This window comes from Silurus aristotelis, assembly GCF_946808225.1.
Source record: "Silurus aristotelis genome assembly, chromosome: 6".
Lineage (NCBI taxonomy): Eukaryota > Metazoa > Chordata > Actinopteri > Siluriformes > Siluridae > Silurus > Silurus aristotelis.
The window spans coordinates 4,459,762-4,474,906 of NC_139579.1; the positions used below are offsets into that span (position 1 = coordinate 4,459,762).

Sequence of the window (15,145 nt, forward strand, 5' to 3'; positions counted from 1 at the left end):
GGTTTGGGTTAGGAACAGGTTTGGGTTTCCAAGTTCAAGGGAATGCAAATTTTATTATAGCGCCATCTAAAGACGTCCTGTACAATTGAGAACCAGATTTGTGGTAACAGTTTGAAAAAGAACCGCATACAGCAGGAAAGGTCAGGTGACCCAATACTTTTGGCAATATAGTGTATTAGGAACAAGCTGCTGAGATTGCAAGACTCTAGAAGATAAAGTGTGAGATTCCGGCTTTATAATTTTCATGCAGCATCATTTTTTTTCTGTGCTCCTTTATATATATATATATATATATATATATATATATATATATATATATATATATATATATATATATATATATATAGGCTCGTCCTTAAAACAAATGCCACTGTTCCAAATTAGAATGCGTAAAGTACAGCGGTCCAAACATACAGCAGAAAAGAGGATTTTTTATAATTAGATCCACAGTGTTAACATGTGTACACTACAGAAGTCCTAAGAGGCCATGCATTATAATATTTTTCTTTCAAAAGTCGTTTTTCTCGTTATCGTGACTTAATTTTCTCCCGATCTCAGCGTTTTCCCACGATCGTATGTAATCGCGTCGCAAGAAAATCTTGCGCCTCGTGAACATTTCTGGTGTTTATAATGGAGTACGTGTCGGCATATGATATCTCTATCAAAGTTACTCATTTCCCACAACAAATACGGACTTTGTCTCTAGTTCGAGTCCCTGATCAACGTAAAAGTGAATGCGATCGACAATGATGCTGCCATGATGCTGCCTTATGAACATGCTCTTATGCTAAATACACAGAAATATTAAGTACGGATCAGTAGGAGACAACTTTTATGTTCAGATCAAGAGAAAATTAAGTTGTGACCACAAAAAACATGAAAGATAAAATGTTATAATGCACGGCCTCATACGACTTTCGTAATATTTCCGTATTTGATTTTTTTTTTTCTCAAATTATACCTAATAGTGAAACTCTGGTGAAATTCCCAAGAAAAACAGCAAAGGGAAATTCTATAAATAAGTCTTTTTTTCTACTCTTTTTCATCTGTGCCTGATCTTTTTTATCTTAAGGCTGATGTTTTACACCGATTCCTTGAGTAAAAGTACATATCAAAGCTTCAATATGACTACAGTAAAAGTAAAATCCATCCTTTTACATTTCCACTAATACAAAAGTACTTTACGTTATAAAAACCTCAATTACATGACTGATCTGAGCTATGATTTACCAAGTTTTCGTCATTGTCTTAAAGCAGCTTTGCAGAATGAAAGACTTATAGAACAAAATTTTAAATACGAGTCAATAATTGCGTATTTATCCCCAGTGAGCAGCCTGGGGGTGACTGTGGCAAGGAAAAACTCCCTTAGATAGTATGAGAAAGAAACCTTGAAAAGAACCAGACTCAAAAGGGAAACCCGTCCTCACACCACAGATACGTTTATAAATCATTAAAAAACATTACACTGGAGGGTGAGAAATATCATGAGCACCGGAGTGTGTGATTATGAGTAATGTCCTCTCTACACTCTTATACAGTCAGTTGGAGTTGTGGAACTCAGTTCCTGAGCAACTCATAAATTAACATCTGAGATGGTTATAGATCCAATGCCAACTCCTCCATGCAAGAGCTTTTAAATGCTCAATGATGAAGAACCTGTTTTTTTTATATACATATAAAGCACAGTAAAGTCCTTTCTTCACATATCCCAGCTTGTTAGGACGTGTGCAGAGTCAGCCATGATACAGCAGCCCTGGAGCACACAGGGTTAAGGGCCTTGCTCAAGGGCCCAACAGTGGCAGCTTGACCTTCTGATCAGTAACCCATAGCCCTGAGCGCTGAGCTACATTACAGGCACAATTCATTGTTCTCCTGCATATCAGACCATTTCTGTAATTATGGACACGTGAAAATTGTGCGAAAACTGCGGGGTACCTTATTAAATATTTCGTTATAATAACGTAAAAACTAAGATATTATGCATTAAAATATGAAGTTAAAAAGTCCCCCGAATGAGAATTAAGTACAGGGACTTGAATGTATACTAAATAGTGTCGCAACGGATCACAAAACTCACGGTTCAGATCAGGTTTTTTTTTGTCACGGATCGAATCGTTTTTCGGATCAACAAAATGGGGAGGAAACAAATCTAATTTGCTTTTGAGTTATCACAAGAAAATATACAGCAAGGTAATGCTCCCAAACCTGCGATTTGAATGATGTGGGAGGCTTTTCGAGTTCTTCTGCTCCTCTGCTAGGCGCTGTTGTCGACCGATTAACATGTCACGTGAACACATGACCGATCTGTGTAGTTATGAAATTACTTAAATAGCACTTGATTAAAAAAGGGAAAAACGTATTTCATTCTTTGATCGTTTAAAAAATTAAGATGATTCCGCGGGTCACGTGGGTGCCCGAACCGTGAGACGTGATATTCATGGATCAACCGCGATCCTAATACCGCCCCTAATACTTAAATATAGTAACAAAGTAAAACTACTGTTACCCTCCACTAGTGGCCGCTATAAACATTATTCCATCGAAACTGAACTGAAGCTGTGAACTCAGAGGGGGTTTAGTTTGCAAAAGGTCTTGGAAATTCACACAACTACAAGGACAAAAGACAAAACTGAATCCAAGGAAAAAAGTAACCAACAAAAAAAATCCTGGCTGCAAAACTGTATTAAGATAATTTTACGATTATCTACTACTTAAATTATCGCCAGTGCATTGAAAAAATTTATTATCTTGAAATCCTCCAAAAGATTTTCTGTTCTTTTGTATATCATATAGTTTTCTAAGAGCATTTTTTTCTGATAAGGTCAGTATAAAGTAGGAAACAAAAAAGCTGAGGTAGGACAGTTTAATAAGGCAGGACAGATTGTTTGATCGGTGGTTTGGTGATTAAGGTGATTTGTTCGATCTGATTGCTTTATCCATGTCGAGGATCTGAAACCTATCCCAGGAACACTGGTCATGAGATGGAAAGATCATTGACACACACCTAGGAACGATTTCGTGTCCCAGTTTGATTTCTGAGGTGGGAGGAAACCAGAGAACCTGGAATAAACCCACACAGACTCTATGTCATAAATGAGTCATTTTACTGTATTTTCTTCCTGGAGTCTCAAAGATGGAGCTGGTGTCTCTTTAAAGCTAACACAACACACACCAAATCGGTTGTATCGCGCTTGACACGTGAATTCCGGAGTACGTGAATCAATTCCACGTAACACGATGAGAAAAAAAGGTTTTCGTGCATACAGACCTATCAAAATAGTCATTTATTATCAATGTATTAAATCTATAAACAACACATCAGGCAGTGGTTTTATACTTTGTCATACAGACATTGGAACATTTCAAACCTTCCCACAAATACAGCGCATTTGAAATCGGATGCGATTCCTCCTCTCGTCCGGTTTACTCGGATTCACGTTTGCCACAGGATTTACAGAAAGTTCAGATTTTTTTGGCAACAAACCCAAAAACTTTGGACATCTTTGACTAGTGGAAGTTCTCAAATGATCGAGAACGAAAAGTTGCATTCGAGTACTTCAATGTTTTGGTGCTTCAAGTGGGGTCTCCCAAAGTAGTGCTGCTTTAAAAGGTACTGGAAAAAGAAACAACCCGATTTTTTTTGAACACATCAGTCAAGTTAAACGATTATAACTTGATTTTATCAGTCAGAAACTTCATTAGAACAAGATCATGAATTGCTGAGTGAAATGGAAGGATGGTCACTCAGAAAACATTTATATAGAATTTTATAGTGATCATAACAAACCTTCACTGGCATGGAAAATAAAACACTTTTCACTTTACTGTGTATGTGCATTTTTTTTTGTGTTCCCAGTACAATCAGGGTGTTTAACCCTAAACATATGGACTACACCAGCAAGCGACAAAGTCACAGGCAAATTCCGATTTTCTTTGCAAGTCGAGTGACACGGAGCCATGTTTGAGTTTGACATTCCCAATTCTATGCAAATTCGTGGTGCGCCGATGCAAAAAACGCAAATGAGTCGCTTCTGGATACTCGAAATGGTATCTCACATTAGCCGTCGGGTTTGGACACTTATTTAATTCCCTTTCGATAGAATTTGGTGTGGAAATGTAGGAAAGAAAACGAAAAGACATTTACGTTTTATGACAGTAGTTCAGCAAATCAGTCAGTGCAAAAATCATGGGTGAGAATAGAAGCGGTGGCGTAAGAGATTTTTTTTGTCGCTTGCTAGTGTGACTTCCAGGTAGAATCATCAGAACTGAGCAACGGTGCCTTTTCTTCTTTATTAAATGTCTCGCATTTTGATCGTGCAGTCCCGTCTTGACCATGCCTGTTTTCTTTGGTTTAAGAGGAACTCGTCTCCTCTTGCATGGCTCTCCTTTTGCATGGTTCCAATTCTGTGTCTATGTTCAATATTAAACCCTTCAGCTCCAACTCGTATCATATTTTGTCCAGCCTTCTGGGGGCGCCAGATAAATCCTTCGTCCACGGGAGACAAAGCTGACCACGCCCCTGTAACCAGCCCGCGGGACGCCAGATTTTAAGTCGTCCATCACGCCCAGGTTCCGGGCTAACACTTTGAAACTGTCTCTGCTAGAATATTGCACCCTGAACGGTCCTAAACCCTGCAAACGGCCACCTGGCTGCAGTTCTTCCACTTTCACCAAAGGAGCACTGTACACTTCTTTATCGAAGTCTTTATCGTAGTGTTCTCTGACCAAATAAGACAAATCCCGTTTAGTGAAAGGCACAAATTCAGTGTTGAGTTTAATGTAGCGCAGGTACTGGTCGAAAAACTGACCCAGACTGACTCCTTTGCGGCCAAACGTCATAGTCCTGGAGATCTCGGGCCGGATGCAGGAACGCTCTTTCCTTTGCTCTGGGTGACGCATCCAGTCGTCCCAGAACGCTTTGGGCCACTTGGGTTCCAGCTCCGCCCACACCTCCTTCATCAGCATCCATCCCAGCCCTGGAAAGAAATCTGTACGGTATAAGAGGTCAGGCTTGCCAGGGTCCACCAAGCCGTCGCGGCCGTTATCGTTCCAGGCCGAGATGCACCACAGATTCGGGTCGGAGAGCAGGATCGGATAAAGGGCACGGAAATACTCGAAAAAGTCTGCTGCCACCTACAAAAGAAACAAAGACATGATATCTCACTTGTTTCTGTTAGAAACGCTATTCGGGTTCGGAGCGGAAACGATTTGTGCCTCGAGGATGCAGGACGGCGCGGAGCCGCTCAAGTTTCAAAGTTTAATCCAGTGATCAATTCGCTGTGCTAATCTGCGGGAACAGGATTTCCAACCGTCAGCAGAATTTACAAAAGATGGATTACATCCATGTCTTTTGTGATAGATAGAGCGATAACACTCCTAGACACTCGTGACGCCTTTGACTAAAGTAGTCTTTTTGTGTTGAGGCGGGTGCTTATGCAGACGCTTGATTGTGTTACAGTACAAAACCTCAATTCACTGCGGAGTGAGAGAATTTGGCTCGGTGAAGGACGTACGCTCGGTTTCTTTCTCGCCAAACAAATTCATTAGAGTTTTGTTTCTAGCGCTTTAAAGGATGTACTGATTTTCAAGTGGAATATCTTAACAAATTTGCATATTCGTTAACAAATTGTTCTTCAGTCGAACGCCAAACAAAAACAAATGAAGAACTAAACAGCTCGACTATAAAATCTTTAAATGTGCTCACCATGAACAAATTCAAGTCAAATACAGAAGTCGTACAGTAACAATGGCAGTTCTTAAGTCAAATGTGTTTAAAGAACAAAGTCTAAGGCCAAATGAATACATAGACGTCTTGAGTCAATTTCCTTTAAAAACAAAGTCTGATCAGAAGGCAAATACCTACAGAAAAATTTGCACACACACCTTCATCCACCCATACACACCTGGCATTCTTGCAAATGATATACGACACTTTTCGCACCCAACATTTGGACACACATTTGTGTACTGATCTGTTAAATAATTAAAAGATATATATTCTTTGGGATATATTTGTAACACCAATTTTCCAGCTACAGATGCGACACAAATCTCAAAACTTTGGAATTTAGTCTTGGTTTAAATATTGAACCTCTATACAGAACAAATGCATTTTTCCTGCTTTTGAGTCAAAGCTAGACACTATACACTATGTCATTGTGTTACATATGACATAGTCACTGTGGGCAGGGCATTACTGTGTAATCCAGTTTGTCATGCTGACAATAAACATTAATTATAGCAGGACAAACAACAGATTTTTTGTGATACTCTAATACTGATTATTACCCTCAGAACGCCAATTATTATTCTTTTGCTCCTCAGTTCAGAATTGCATTCATCAGGCAAAGAAATGTTTTCATGTTTCCCTCGATAATAAGGTTTGCTGGCGCTACGTTGAGGCATTCTGAGAACTCGAGTTGCTTATTTGCTTCTAGGGTGCGAATTTCACTTTATAATGAGTGAGTTGTAGCTGAGACAGTTTCACAAGAGCTACTTGAGAAACAGATGAAAGCGGATCTTAAAACACTGACAGTCTCTTTCATAAAAAAAAAAAAGAAAAGAAAAAAAAGAAAAAAGCTATCCAGATAATGCTATTGTTCTGGTGGTTCGATTTGTACGTTGTTCTGCTGATAACAAGAAAATTCATTCAATTGCTGAACATCACAATCTTTGAAGCTGTTTGAATACATCCTGTGTTCTTACCTCCAAGTCGTCCTCGACGATGACCACGGTTGAGTAACCGAACGTGTGAAACACTTGATTCAGGGCCCAGCGGTAATGTCTGGCGATCTTATAGTAACCCTGAAACTTTCTGTGATCGGGCCGCACGGGAATGTTCGAGAGATCTGGTTGGCTGATGTGGGTCACCTGACTGCCGTATGAGCCGATAACCCGGGCTGTGTCGGCGTGACCGCAGTCCTGGCTCACGATGATTGGATAGAGCTCGACTGAAGGCCGGTACTGTATCAGCTTGTCCAAACTTCTTTTCACCGTCACCCTGTCACAAGCAATGACCAAGATCGGAATGACAGTTTGAGGACTAGGATTTGTGAGGTCCACGTTATTTTTGTCCATCGGTTTATCACTGTCTGACTCCTTGTCCTGCTTTGTGTCTGGTGGAGTGTTTGTGATAACAGGAACCTGCTTATTTTGTTCAATCATTTCATTTCCTGCCACCGTGGGTAACTGGGGCAATGGCTGCGGTTCCTTAGATTCGTCTTTTTTCTCCTTTATGTCCTCAGCCTCTTTTTTCCTAAAGTCTTTACTTTGTTCCCACAATGACCTGTGGCTCTGTATCTGTTTCAGGAGTTTCTTTTGAGTCTCCAATTCCGATTCCACCTCTTCTGCCAGTCGGATCACTTCCCCCGCCAGCCCGTTGGCTCCGCCTCGCTTCCCTTTCCCCGCTTGCCATTCTTCTCCGGCGCCCGGTTCAGCCCCACCTCCGTCTCCGAGCCGACCGATGGGTGGCCTTCCCCAGAGGAACAGAAGCAACAAGGCATTCCAGGCGACGAACAGAACCGCGCCGCATAAGATAAGGGAGCCTTTCTTACGAACCATGGCCCAGTGGCACCAAAGGACAGACCGGATGGAGGCGAAAGCTAGACAAGACAAAATGTCAACAATTAATACCAATTAAGTCCAAAACCAGAAGGTCACCAAAAGAACATGTTTTCCACCCATGGTAAGGGACAGCAAAAAGTTTTGTAAATAGTTAAGACAAGATTCCTCAGCAATCTACCCAGAACAGGTAACACTTGGATACCCTTGACACTTTCTTCCTAAAGTATAAAAGTGTGATTGGGCTATACCAGCGAGTAGGGTTGCAAAGGGGCGGAGAATTTCCGGAAAATATGAATCGGAACATCACCTGTGGAATTTTGGAAATATTCCAAGAAATATTTGGGAATTTACAAGAATTTATGTGAAATAATTAGAAATTTGTAAAATATATACAGTATTCCCCCGCTTTACCGCGGCTCGAATCTGGTGCCCCCGGTTTATTGCGGAACCGCATTTGCCACATAACTAATCTATTTCGCCGACGTTCCCGGTCTCTCGCGGAGAGCACCATACACCAAAATCTTATAGGAAATTGTTTTCATGGAGTTCTACGTTGAAATAATAAAATGTATTAATAAAAATATAATTATTAATTATAAAATAACCTAAAATGTTAATACAGTACAGAAAGTAAAGAACGTGGTGACGTGTATCTTTAACTCCGCCTCTTTTTTGACATCATAGGACACTTCAACCAATAAACAAGCAGAGAACAGAACTGTACACTGTACAGTACATGTACTCACTATAAATGTGATAGTGTACTGTATTTCTACCAGTTTAAACAAAATTCATCTCGCTAAATATAATTTTTTAACTATTATATACAAACAAATAGAACATTTTGTTTTGTTCATAAGATGACACGTCCAAACTAATGCAGAATTTAAAAAATTGAATTTTTTTACTTTTATTTAATTGTAAGTAGAACAATTATAGTTGTTTCTTCAATAACCCGTAGTAAGTGTGCTGTGTGCGTGTGATTGATGAACCTGCAGGAAATTTAACTGAAATTACTTTTAATCTGGTTGGTTAAACTAAACTTATCCTGCAATATTTTTTTTAACTACATTTAGGATTTTTTATTGACCTCCAACTGACCATAAACGACTTCATGACATTTCCACCAATTAGAAAGTATTAAACTTGTACTGATTCTCTGTTCAGTAGCTTCAAAAACAAACAAAACAAGCAACAACAAGAAAAAATCAATCTCCAGTCCTCAATGACCTTCACCTTTCGCAGATTTAATTTACATTTTATTTATTTTTTTTTTTTACATACAATGACTTTCTTGCTTGTTTTTTTTGTATTACTTTTCGGATATATTACGTATAACGTAATTTTTTTCCTTTCTGTACCATTTTTTCACATGAAGAACTTGGAACACTTCAATTTTTGCCAGGATCGCTGAGCTCTGCACTTTCGACAAAAAAAAATAAAAATTCTAAAAAAAAATTAAATAAAAATCTAAAAAAAAAATATATTCTAAGCAAATGCAAAGCTCAAAGGTATACTGCATTTCAAATATAATATAGTATATAAATAAATATAACTGGAGCCTGTTTTTTTTTTTTTTTTTTTTTTTTCTGTAAGTAGGGCAAGGATGCACCTAGTTCTCTCTCAGTGTTTCTTTCAGACTCGCAGTTTTTATGCAGAAAAAGGAAGCATGGATCTTGTATTATTATAAAAAAAAAAAAAAAACATCAGCAGTGTTCTCAGGCGTTAACAAATCGACACACCCTGTTCACCCATTGTAATGTTTCACGTTTTGATGCAGCAATAGATAATATCTAAACTACATACCTTACTGTATATATCATAGTGTATATCAGTGACTGAAGATGCCTGGCTTATCTGAGGACTAAAGCACTTGAGAGTGTGAGTTTACGGGAAAAATCACGTAAACAACCTGGAGTTTTGTATTTTATTCCGCTTATACCACAGGCAGATTTCTATTAACCAATAAGAACAATGCGTCATACATTTGATCCATTTACAGTTACCGTATATTTGTTAAGTTTCACGATTAATTGCCGTATGTACACCATGACACAATGAAATGCTTAAGTGAGGCTACAGGCAAACTACAGCAAACTACCCCAAATATTACACATAAAACAATATTAAGCAGAAGAGAATAGACGAAGCGATAGACAGAAAATCCCTCACTTTTCTATCTATCTGGTATATTTTCTATTTCTTGAACACATTCATGTATAAGATTACAATCAAACCGATTTAAGATCATTCGCCTCCTTCTCCAAATGATTACTCATTTTAAGTCTTCTAGTTTTTCTATTGGCTGAGAAATTACGGTTCTTTATTGAAATAATTGCTTAAATATCGGCTAAATTAACTGGCGGGTGGACAAGACGGCGTCAGGCTTTTACAAATGGCTTGGAATTAGTTTAATGATATTTTTTAGCTGATTTTTAACAAAATCATAGATTAAATACTAGATGACCTTCACTATGTTTAAGATACGGGTAGTGTCCTACAATGGAGATGCGTTCCGATGACACCATCGTAAATTAAAATTCGGGACGTGGCCTACCCTACCCGGGAATCTTACAGGATGGTGATCAGTATGTGGACGAGCGCTGGTTCGCAAGTGGAGGAGCATACGGCGGTACCTTTGCCTGCCTCGAAAAACGTAAAATATTTGTACATTTTATGCAATTAGATTGAAAAAAATCTTAAAATGAACCATCGTATCTTATTGATGTGATTGTTGGCAGTGTGGTAGAAATCTTACAGTTGACACTGAAGACTCCTTCCATAAAGACTAATTGAACTTCCATATATAAACAAAATGTATTTTTTCTATTTTGTATGTGTTTATTAGTAGCTATACGTGGATTATGTGACATATTTTTCTCATATGTTATACACTACTAGAATGAGCGCATAGTTTTTCCTGCACTCATTTCAGTCCTGCTGTAGATATATGAACTATCCAAACGCCATCTGCTGATCAAGAAGGTTCTAAAATGAAAGAGAGTCAAATGAACTCCTTCTATTGGGGTGTAGCCTCAAACACACCCACGCTGATCAGCACGATAGGGTTGGAATGTGACTGTACTGGAGCCGAATTAGGAACAAACCTATGACTGAACAAACATTTTTTTGTTTTGTTTAATCGTACATTTCATTCCTGACCCTCTGTATGATGGAGTGTATGATAAAGTTTGGGTGGAGGGCAAAGTTACACCATACAAGCAAAAGTATTGGGACGCCTGACTTTTCTAGCCATATGTGGTTCTTCCCCAAAACTGTTACCACAAAGTTGGAGGCAAACAATTGTATAGGACGTCTTTGGATGTGGTCGCTTTAATTCTTCTCCTTCACTTGAACAAGGAAACCCAAACCTGTTCCAGTGTGTGAAAAAAAGTCAACATGAAGATATGGTCTACATGATTTGGAGTGAAAGATCTCCTCCTATAGAGCTCTGACCTCTAAAAACCTTTATGATGAATCGAACCTCAGGCCTCCTCACCTCACAATACATCAGTGCCTGACTTTACTAACAGCCTTGTAGAGCACAAATCTCCACAACCTCACGTAAAGGTCTAGTGGAACATCTTTCCAGAATAGCGAAGGTTCAAAAAACAGGAATCTTATAGTCAGGGGGTCCATGGGATTTTGTTTATATAGTGTATATTCATTATTTGTTGGTTAAGTGTTATTCCAGACATATATACACAATTTACACAACGGAGCGTGTATTCCATTGAAGCGCTGCCCCGGTCAAAGGGGCTTGCGAAATCCCTCCCCCGTTTTGCAAACAAGAGAAACGTCTCATCTCGTGATCCTTTGGATTTATGGGGTCATAAACTTTTTCATCTGTGCAGGCAATTTATGCAAATAACAAAGATCCTATTTAAATGATGGGAAATAGAAACTACTCATGTAGTGGTGTTCTTGTAATCTAATAATTGCACACTGAAATGAGTTCGAAAAACGATTGTAGTAAGAATTATGCCTTAAAAAATCCAGATGATAGCCTTTATACATTTTTTAGGAAGCCCAGCATTCACGGAAATAGCCTTCAAGTCTCAGACAGAACTGGTTTGCTTTCCATGACTGTCCACTGCTCATTTAAAAGCCAGACAGCGCTCAGGCTGTGAAGTATTTCAAAATTACAAAGTCCATTCATCCCCCCGTGTCAGCCACGAGTCTGCACAGGAAAGTCAATACTCACAGGAGTGTCAGCTAGTCACTCACTCTCTCACTCTCTTACTCATTACCCACTCACTCTCTCCCTTTCTCTGCTGTGCTGACGGAGGTCAAATCCACACAGCTTTCTACACCCAAAAGAAAACTTCCTGGAAAAAAAAAAATCTCATTTCAAAACAACAGAATTAGATTAGAAGCGGATATCTCCTACCAGGAAGCTAGCAACATGACACAGGAAGTTCAGACAGAATGTCTTGGGGAGTCTAGTGTTAAATGGAATAAACCAGGACACGGTGGTATAACACAAAGTGTTATTCGTTTCACACTCCTCCGGTGTGCCCAGGATTAGCTTCTTCTTTTTTATTTTGTTTTTTTGTTAATAATCAAATTCAAAAAATGTCCCCAAAGATTAGTTCCTGTTCTCACTTATGTTATCGCAGCTATAAATATCAGCCCTATTTTGTTTAGTCAAATTTTCAAGATAAGAAAGATACTTTCAAACAAACAAACAAATACTTTCGATCACAAATTACCAACACCGAAATCGCTACAAATAAACATTTCCTCACGGAAGATTTTGCCACGTGTTTTAATCTTTCCAAAAATTACTTCAAATAACTCATGCGAATGAGCTGTTACTATAGAAACAAGAACGTATTACAATGAGTGCTTTACTGTCTGTGAGTGTTTATAAAAAATATATAAGCATCTGACCAATCAGGAGAGAGAATCTTGCAGCAACTATGGGATCAATTCATTTAAATATGAGGTAATCGTTTAGTTTTTTTGTTTTTACTTAAAGGGGCGACATAAAAATAATTTTTTTTATAAAGGAATGTGGACACTTTGTAAACCTCTGGACCATTTTGAAACTCGTTTTTGCAAAAAAAAACGTGGAAAAATTCGACAATTTTGAAAACTAAAATTGGTTTAATACGATCGAGATCAATAAGATTTTATTTGCCTCCACCAAAATTTGTTCATCATTGCACTATTTTCATTCAAATGATTCCCGTTCTCCCGAACAGATGTTAAAATATTGTTTAGGACGATGACAGATAGCATGCGTTCATTCGACTATCCACTGCGATACTGATAAGCGAACATCAAACCCCCCTGCACAGAAACGTACAGAAACTAGAACGTGCACGTCAAGAAACTCTACATACTAAATAACAAGGGACACGAGAACTAATTACCGGTTACAATAATAACACCAATAATCTCAACGATGCACCCGAGCAACTAATCTCCACTTGATCCTTTTAAACAGGAGGTCTGCGGAGGCTTCTCTGTATTCTCCAGACTCTTAACGCTGTCAAACAGACTGCTCGCACTTCATTAAGTGGTGAGATTCGTCGTTCAACCATCGTGGTTTAAAGTGTGAGTAGGTATTACAGAACGAGGAAGCTATGTTAATAGTCTGCATGTGTCGTTACATTAAGAGAACACAAATCTATTTTATTTCGTCCCGTTTTTTCCACTGAGCAGACAAAAAAAAAACCTGAAACGCTCGCCTTCTGCCAATGACCGAACATAGCCTGGGTCTACTTTCGAAATTAAAACCACATGTAGACCTTACATGGTTTTGAGGAAGGGAAAGAGAGAAAAAAAAGAGAACTAATAACCAAAAGTTCTAGTGGGGAGAAAATAACTTAGACTGGGAAAACTATGTCAAAAGCATCCAAAAGACGTCCTGATGTGAAGTTCTGATATGAAAAGTTCCCACTGACCAGGGTGCATGCGGATAGGGAAAAAAAAAGGAAAAGAAAGAAAGATAAAGAAAGAAAGAGCATGTACTGTTGAAGTCAATGTACCTGTATATCAAACTTCGCTCCACGTCTCTGTTCAAGAAGAGGCAGATCAGTACGAACCAGATGACAGAGACAGACATGAGAGAGAGAGAGAGAGAGAGAGAGAGAGAGAGAGAGAGAGAGAGAGAGAGCACCAGAGACACAGAAGGGGAGGAGGAAAGAAAGAAAGAAAGAAAGGGGAGGGAAGTTAGCCCTTTTCACCCCCCCCCCCACTTTTTTTTCACCCCACTTCATTTTTCTCTCATGTAAACGTGGATGAGTCTGGTAGGCTACTCAGCACCTCTGAGGTCAAAGCTCATGCATGTACAATCACCAACTACACCTCCGACCTCAGACTGAAAGGGAAATGCGAGGATGAGGAATTCATGTGCCAAACAGGTCTGGCGTAAACGATCTGATCTGATACGGAGGTAAAGGCTGGCACATGGGCTCATTTTGAAAGCATGTTGACGTGTTAGTAATTCAATAGAAGTCATTAAAGGGGTGGTTTTTTTTTGTTGTTGTTGTTGTTGTTGTTGTTAATGGACAGAAATCCACATGCACATCCACAACCTTTTTTTTCTTATTGATATTACATAAAAAAAAAAAGTGGACATTTTACAATTATAAGCACAGACAGACAGACAGACAGACTTTTTCTTGCCTACTTACTACATGATCCATAACCAGGCTACAAGATGAGGCTGTTTATTAGACTTTGATGAAGAATTACATAAACCAACTCACAGATCAGCTTCATTAAGCGTCATAATTGCTTTTAAAAACAATAATATTATTATAATTATTATAATAATGGGTATATGTATATAGCTCTCACCTTTATTCATTTTAGGGCTGCAGACAAGCAGGCAGGGATAGCTTCCTCTGTGTGTGTGTGTGTGTGTGTGTGTGTGTGTAGTATCCAGATAAAGCAGATCAATGTCACAGCTGATTCTTCCACGTCACTCCTTCACAACGCATTGTCAGGATTCAGAAGAACGCCAGTGTGGTGAAGGTGCTGCTGCTGGTGGTGGTGGTGACCACCTTCATGATCATCATCATCAACATCTCATCATCATCATTCCCCATCCGTGTCTCCTCCCGGCTTGATCGTCTTCTTCACGCATTCTGTTCCAAACGCGGTCCAGTTCAGATGGATGGGGGAAAAAAATGTCCTCATGTTACTTCCACATTTTGAAGCCTGAAAGCATCATGATCATGTTTTTGGTTTTGTAAACACGAGAGTCACCGACGGTTCATTCTGGGGTTTTTTTTTCTCTACCGTTTTTCACTCGGCATCGCCGTGTGTATCACGGTGCCTTTCCGGCCACTTCCGGGTTGACTCATTTATATACAAGCCCCGCCCCTTAGAGCAGCTCCTCCTTCTTTAGTTTCCCCTAGCAACAATGTTGCCCTAACAACTCCATTTCTCAGTCCTAGCTTTAGTACTTTTGCAGGAAGTGACGTGTGTGGTTTTTGAAGCACACACTTCCCAAACAAATATATAATCAAATATTTAATATAAACATAATTAGTATTATCATAATTATTATTATTGATTGGGGGGGGCACCCAGATTCTTTAAACAACCCCTAACAGACATGAGCGTA

The 15,145-nt window shown here is 39.0% G+C and overlaps 1 protein-coding gene across 3 annotated transcripts; it reads right to left on the bottom strand.

Annotated features, from left to right (window-relative positions):
* Positions 1-3,269: 3,269 nt before the first annotated feature.
* Positions 3,270-15,052, bottom strand: mgat1b (alpha-1,3-mannosyl-glycoprotein 2-beta-N-acetylglucosaminyltransferase b). 3 transcript variants are annotated; one of them, XM_083544327.1, is made up of 3 exons: positions 14,374-15,052; positions 6,706-7,601; positions 3,270-5,133 (listed from the first exon to the last, which is right to left on the bottom strand). In XM_083544327.1, the coding sequence occupies exons 1-3, from the start codon at positions 14,381-14,383 to the stop codon at positions 4,432-4,434; spliced, it is 1,608 nt and encodes a 535-aa protein (XP_083400453.1). In that variant the 5' UTR covers positions 14,384-15,052; the 3' UTR covers positions 3,270-4,431. The 3 variants fall into 3 exon arrangements, with proteins under 3 accessions (XP_083400453.1, XP_083400454.1, XP_083400455.1); XM_083544328.1 differs by having other exon boundaries at positions 13,560-15,049; XM_083544329.1 differs by lacking the exon at positions 14,374-15,052 and adding an exon at positions 11,814-12,104.
* Positions 15,053-15,145: the final 93 nt, after the last annotated feature.

Coding starts and splice junctions, on each gene's coding strand:
- mgat1b (XM_083544327.1), bottom strand. Junction 5,134..6,705: donor TCGTCGAGGACGACTTGGAG/GTAAGAACACAG, acceptor TTTCTTTTGTAG/GTGGCAGCAGACTTTTTCGA.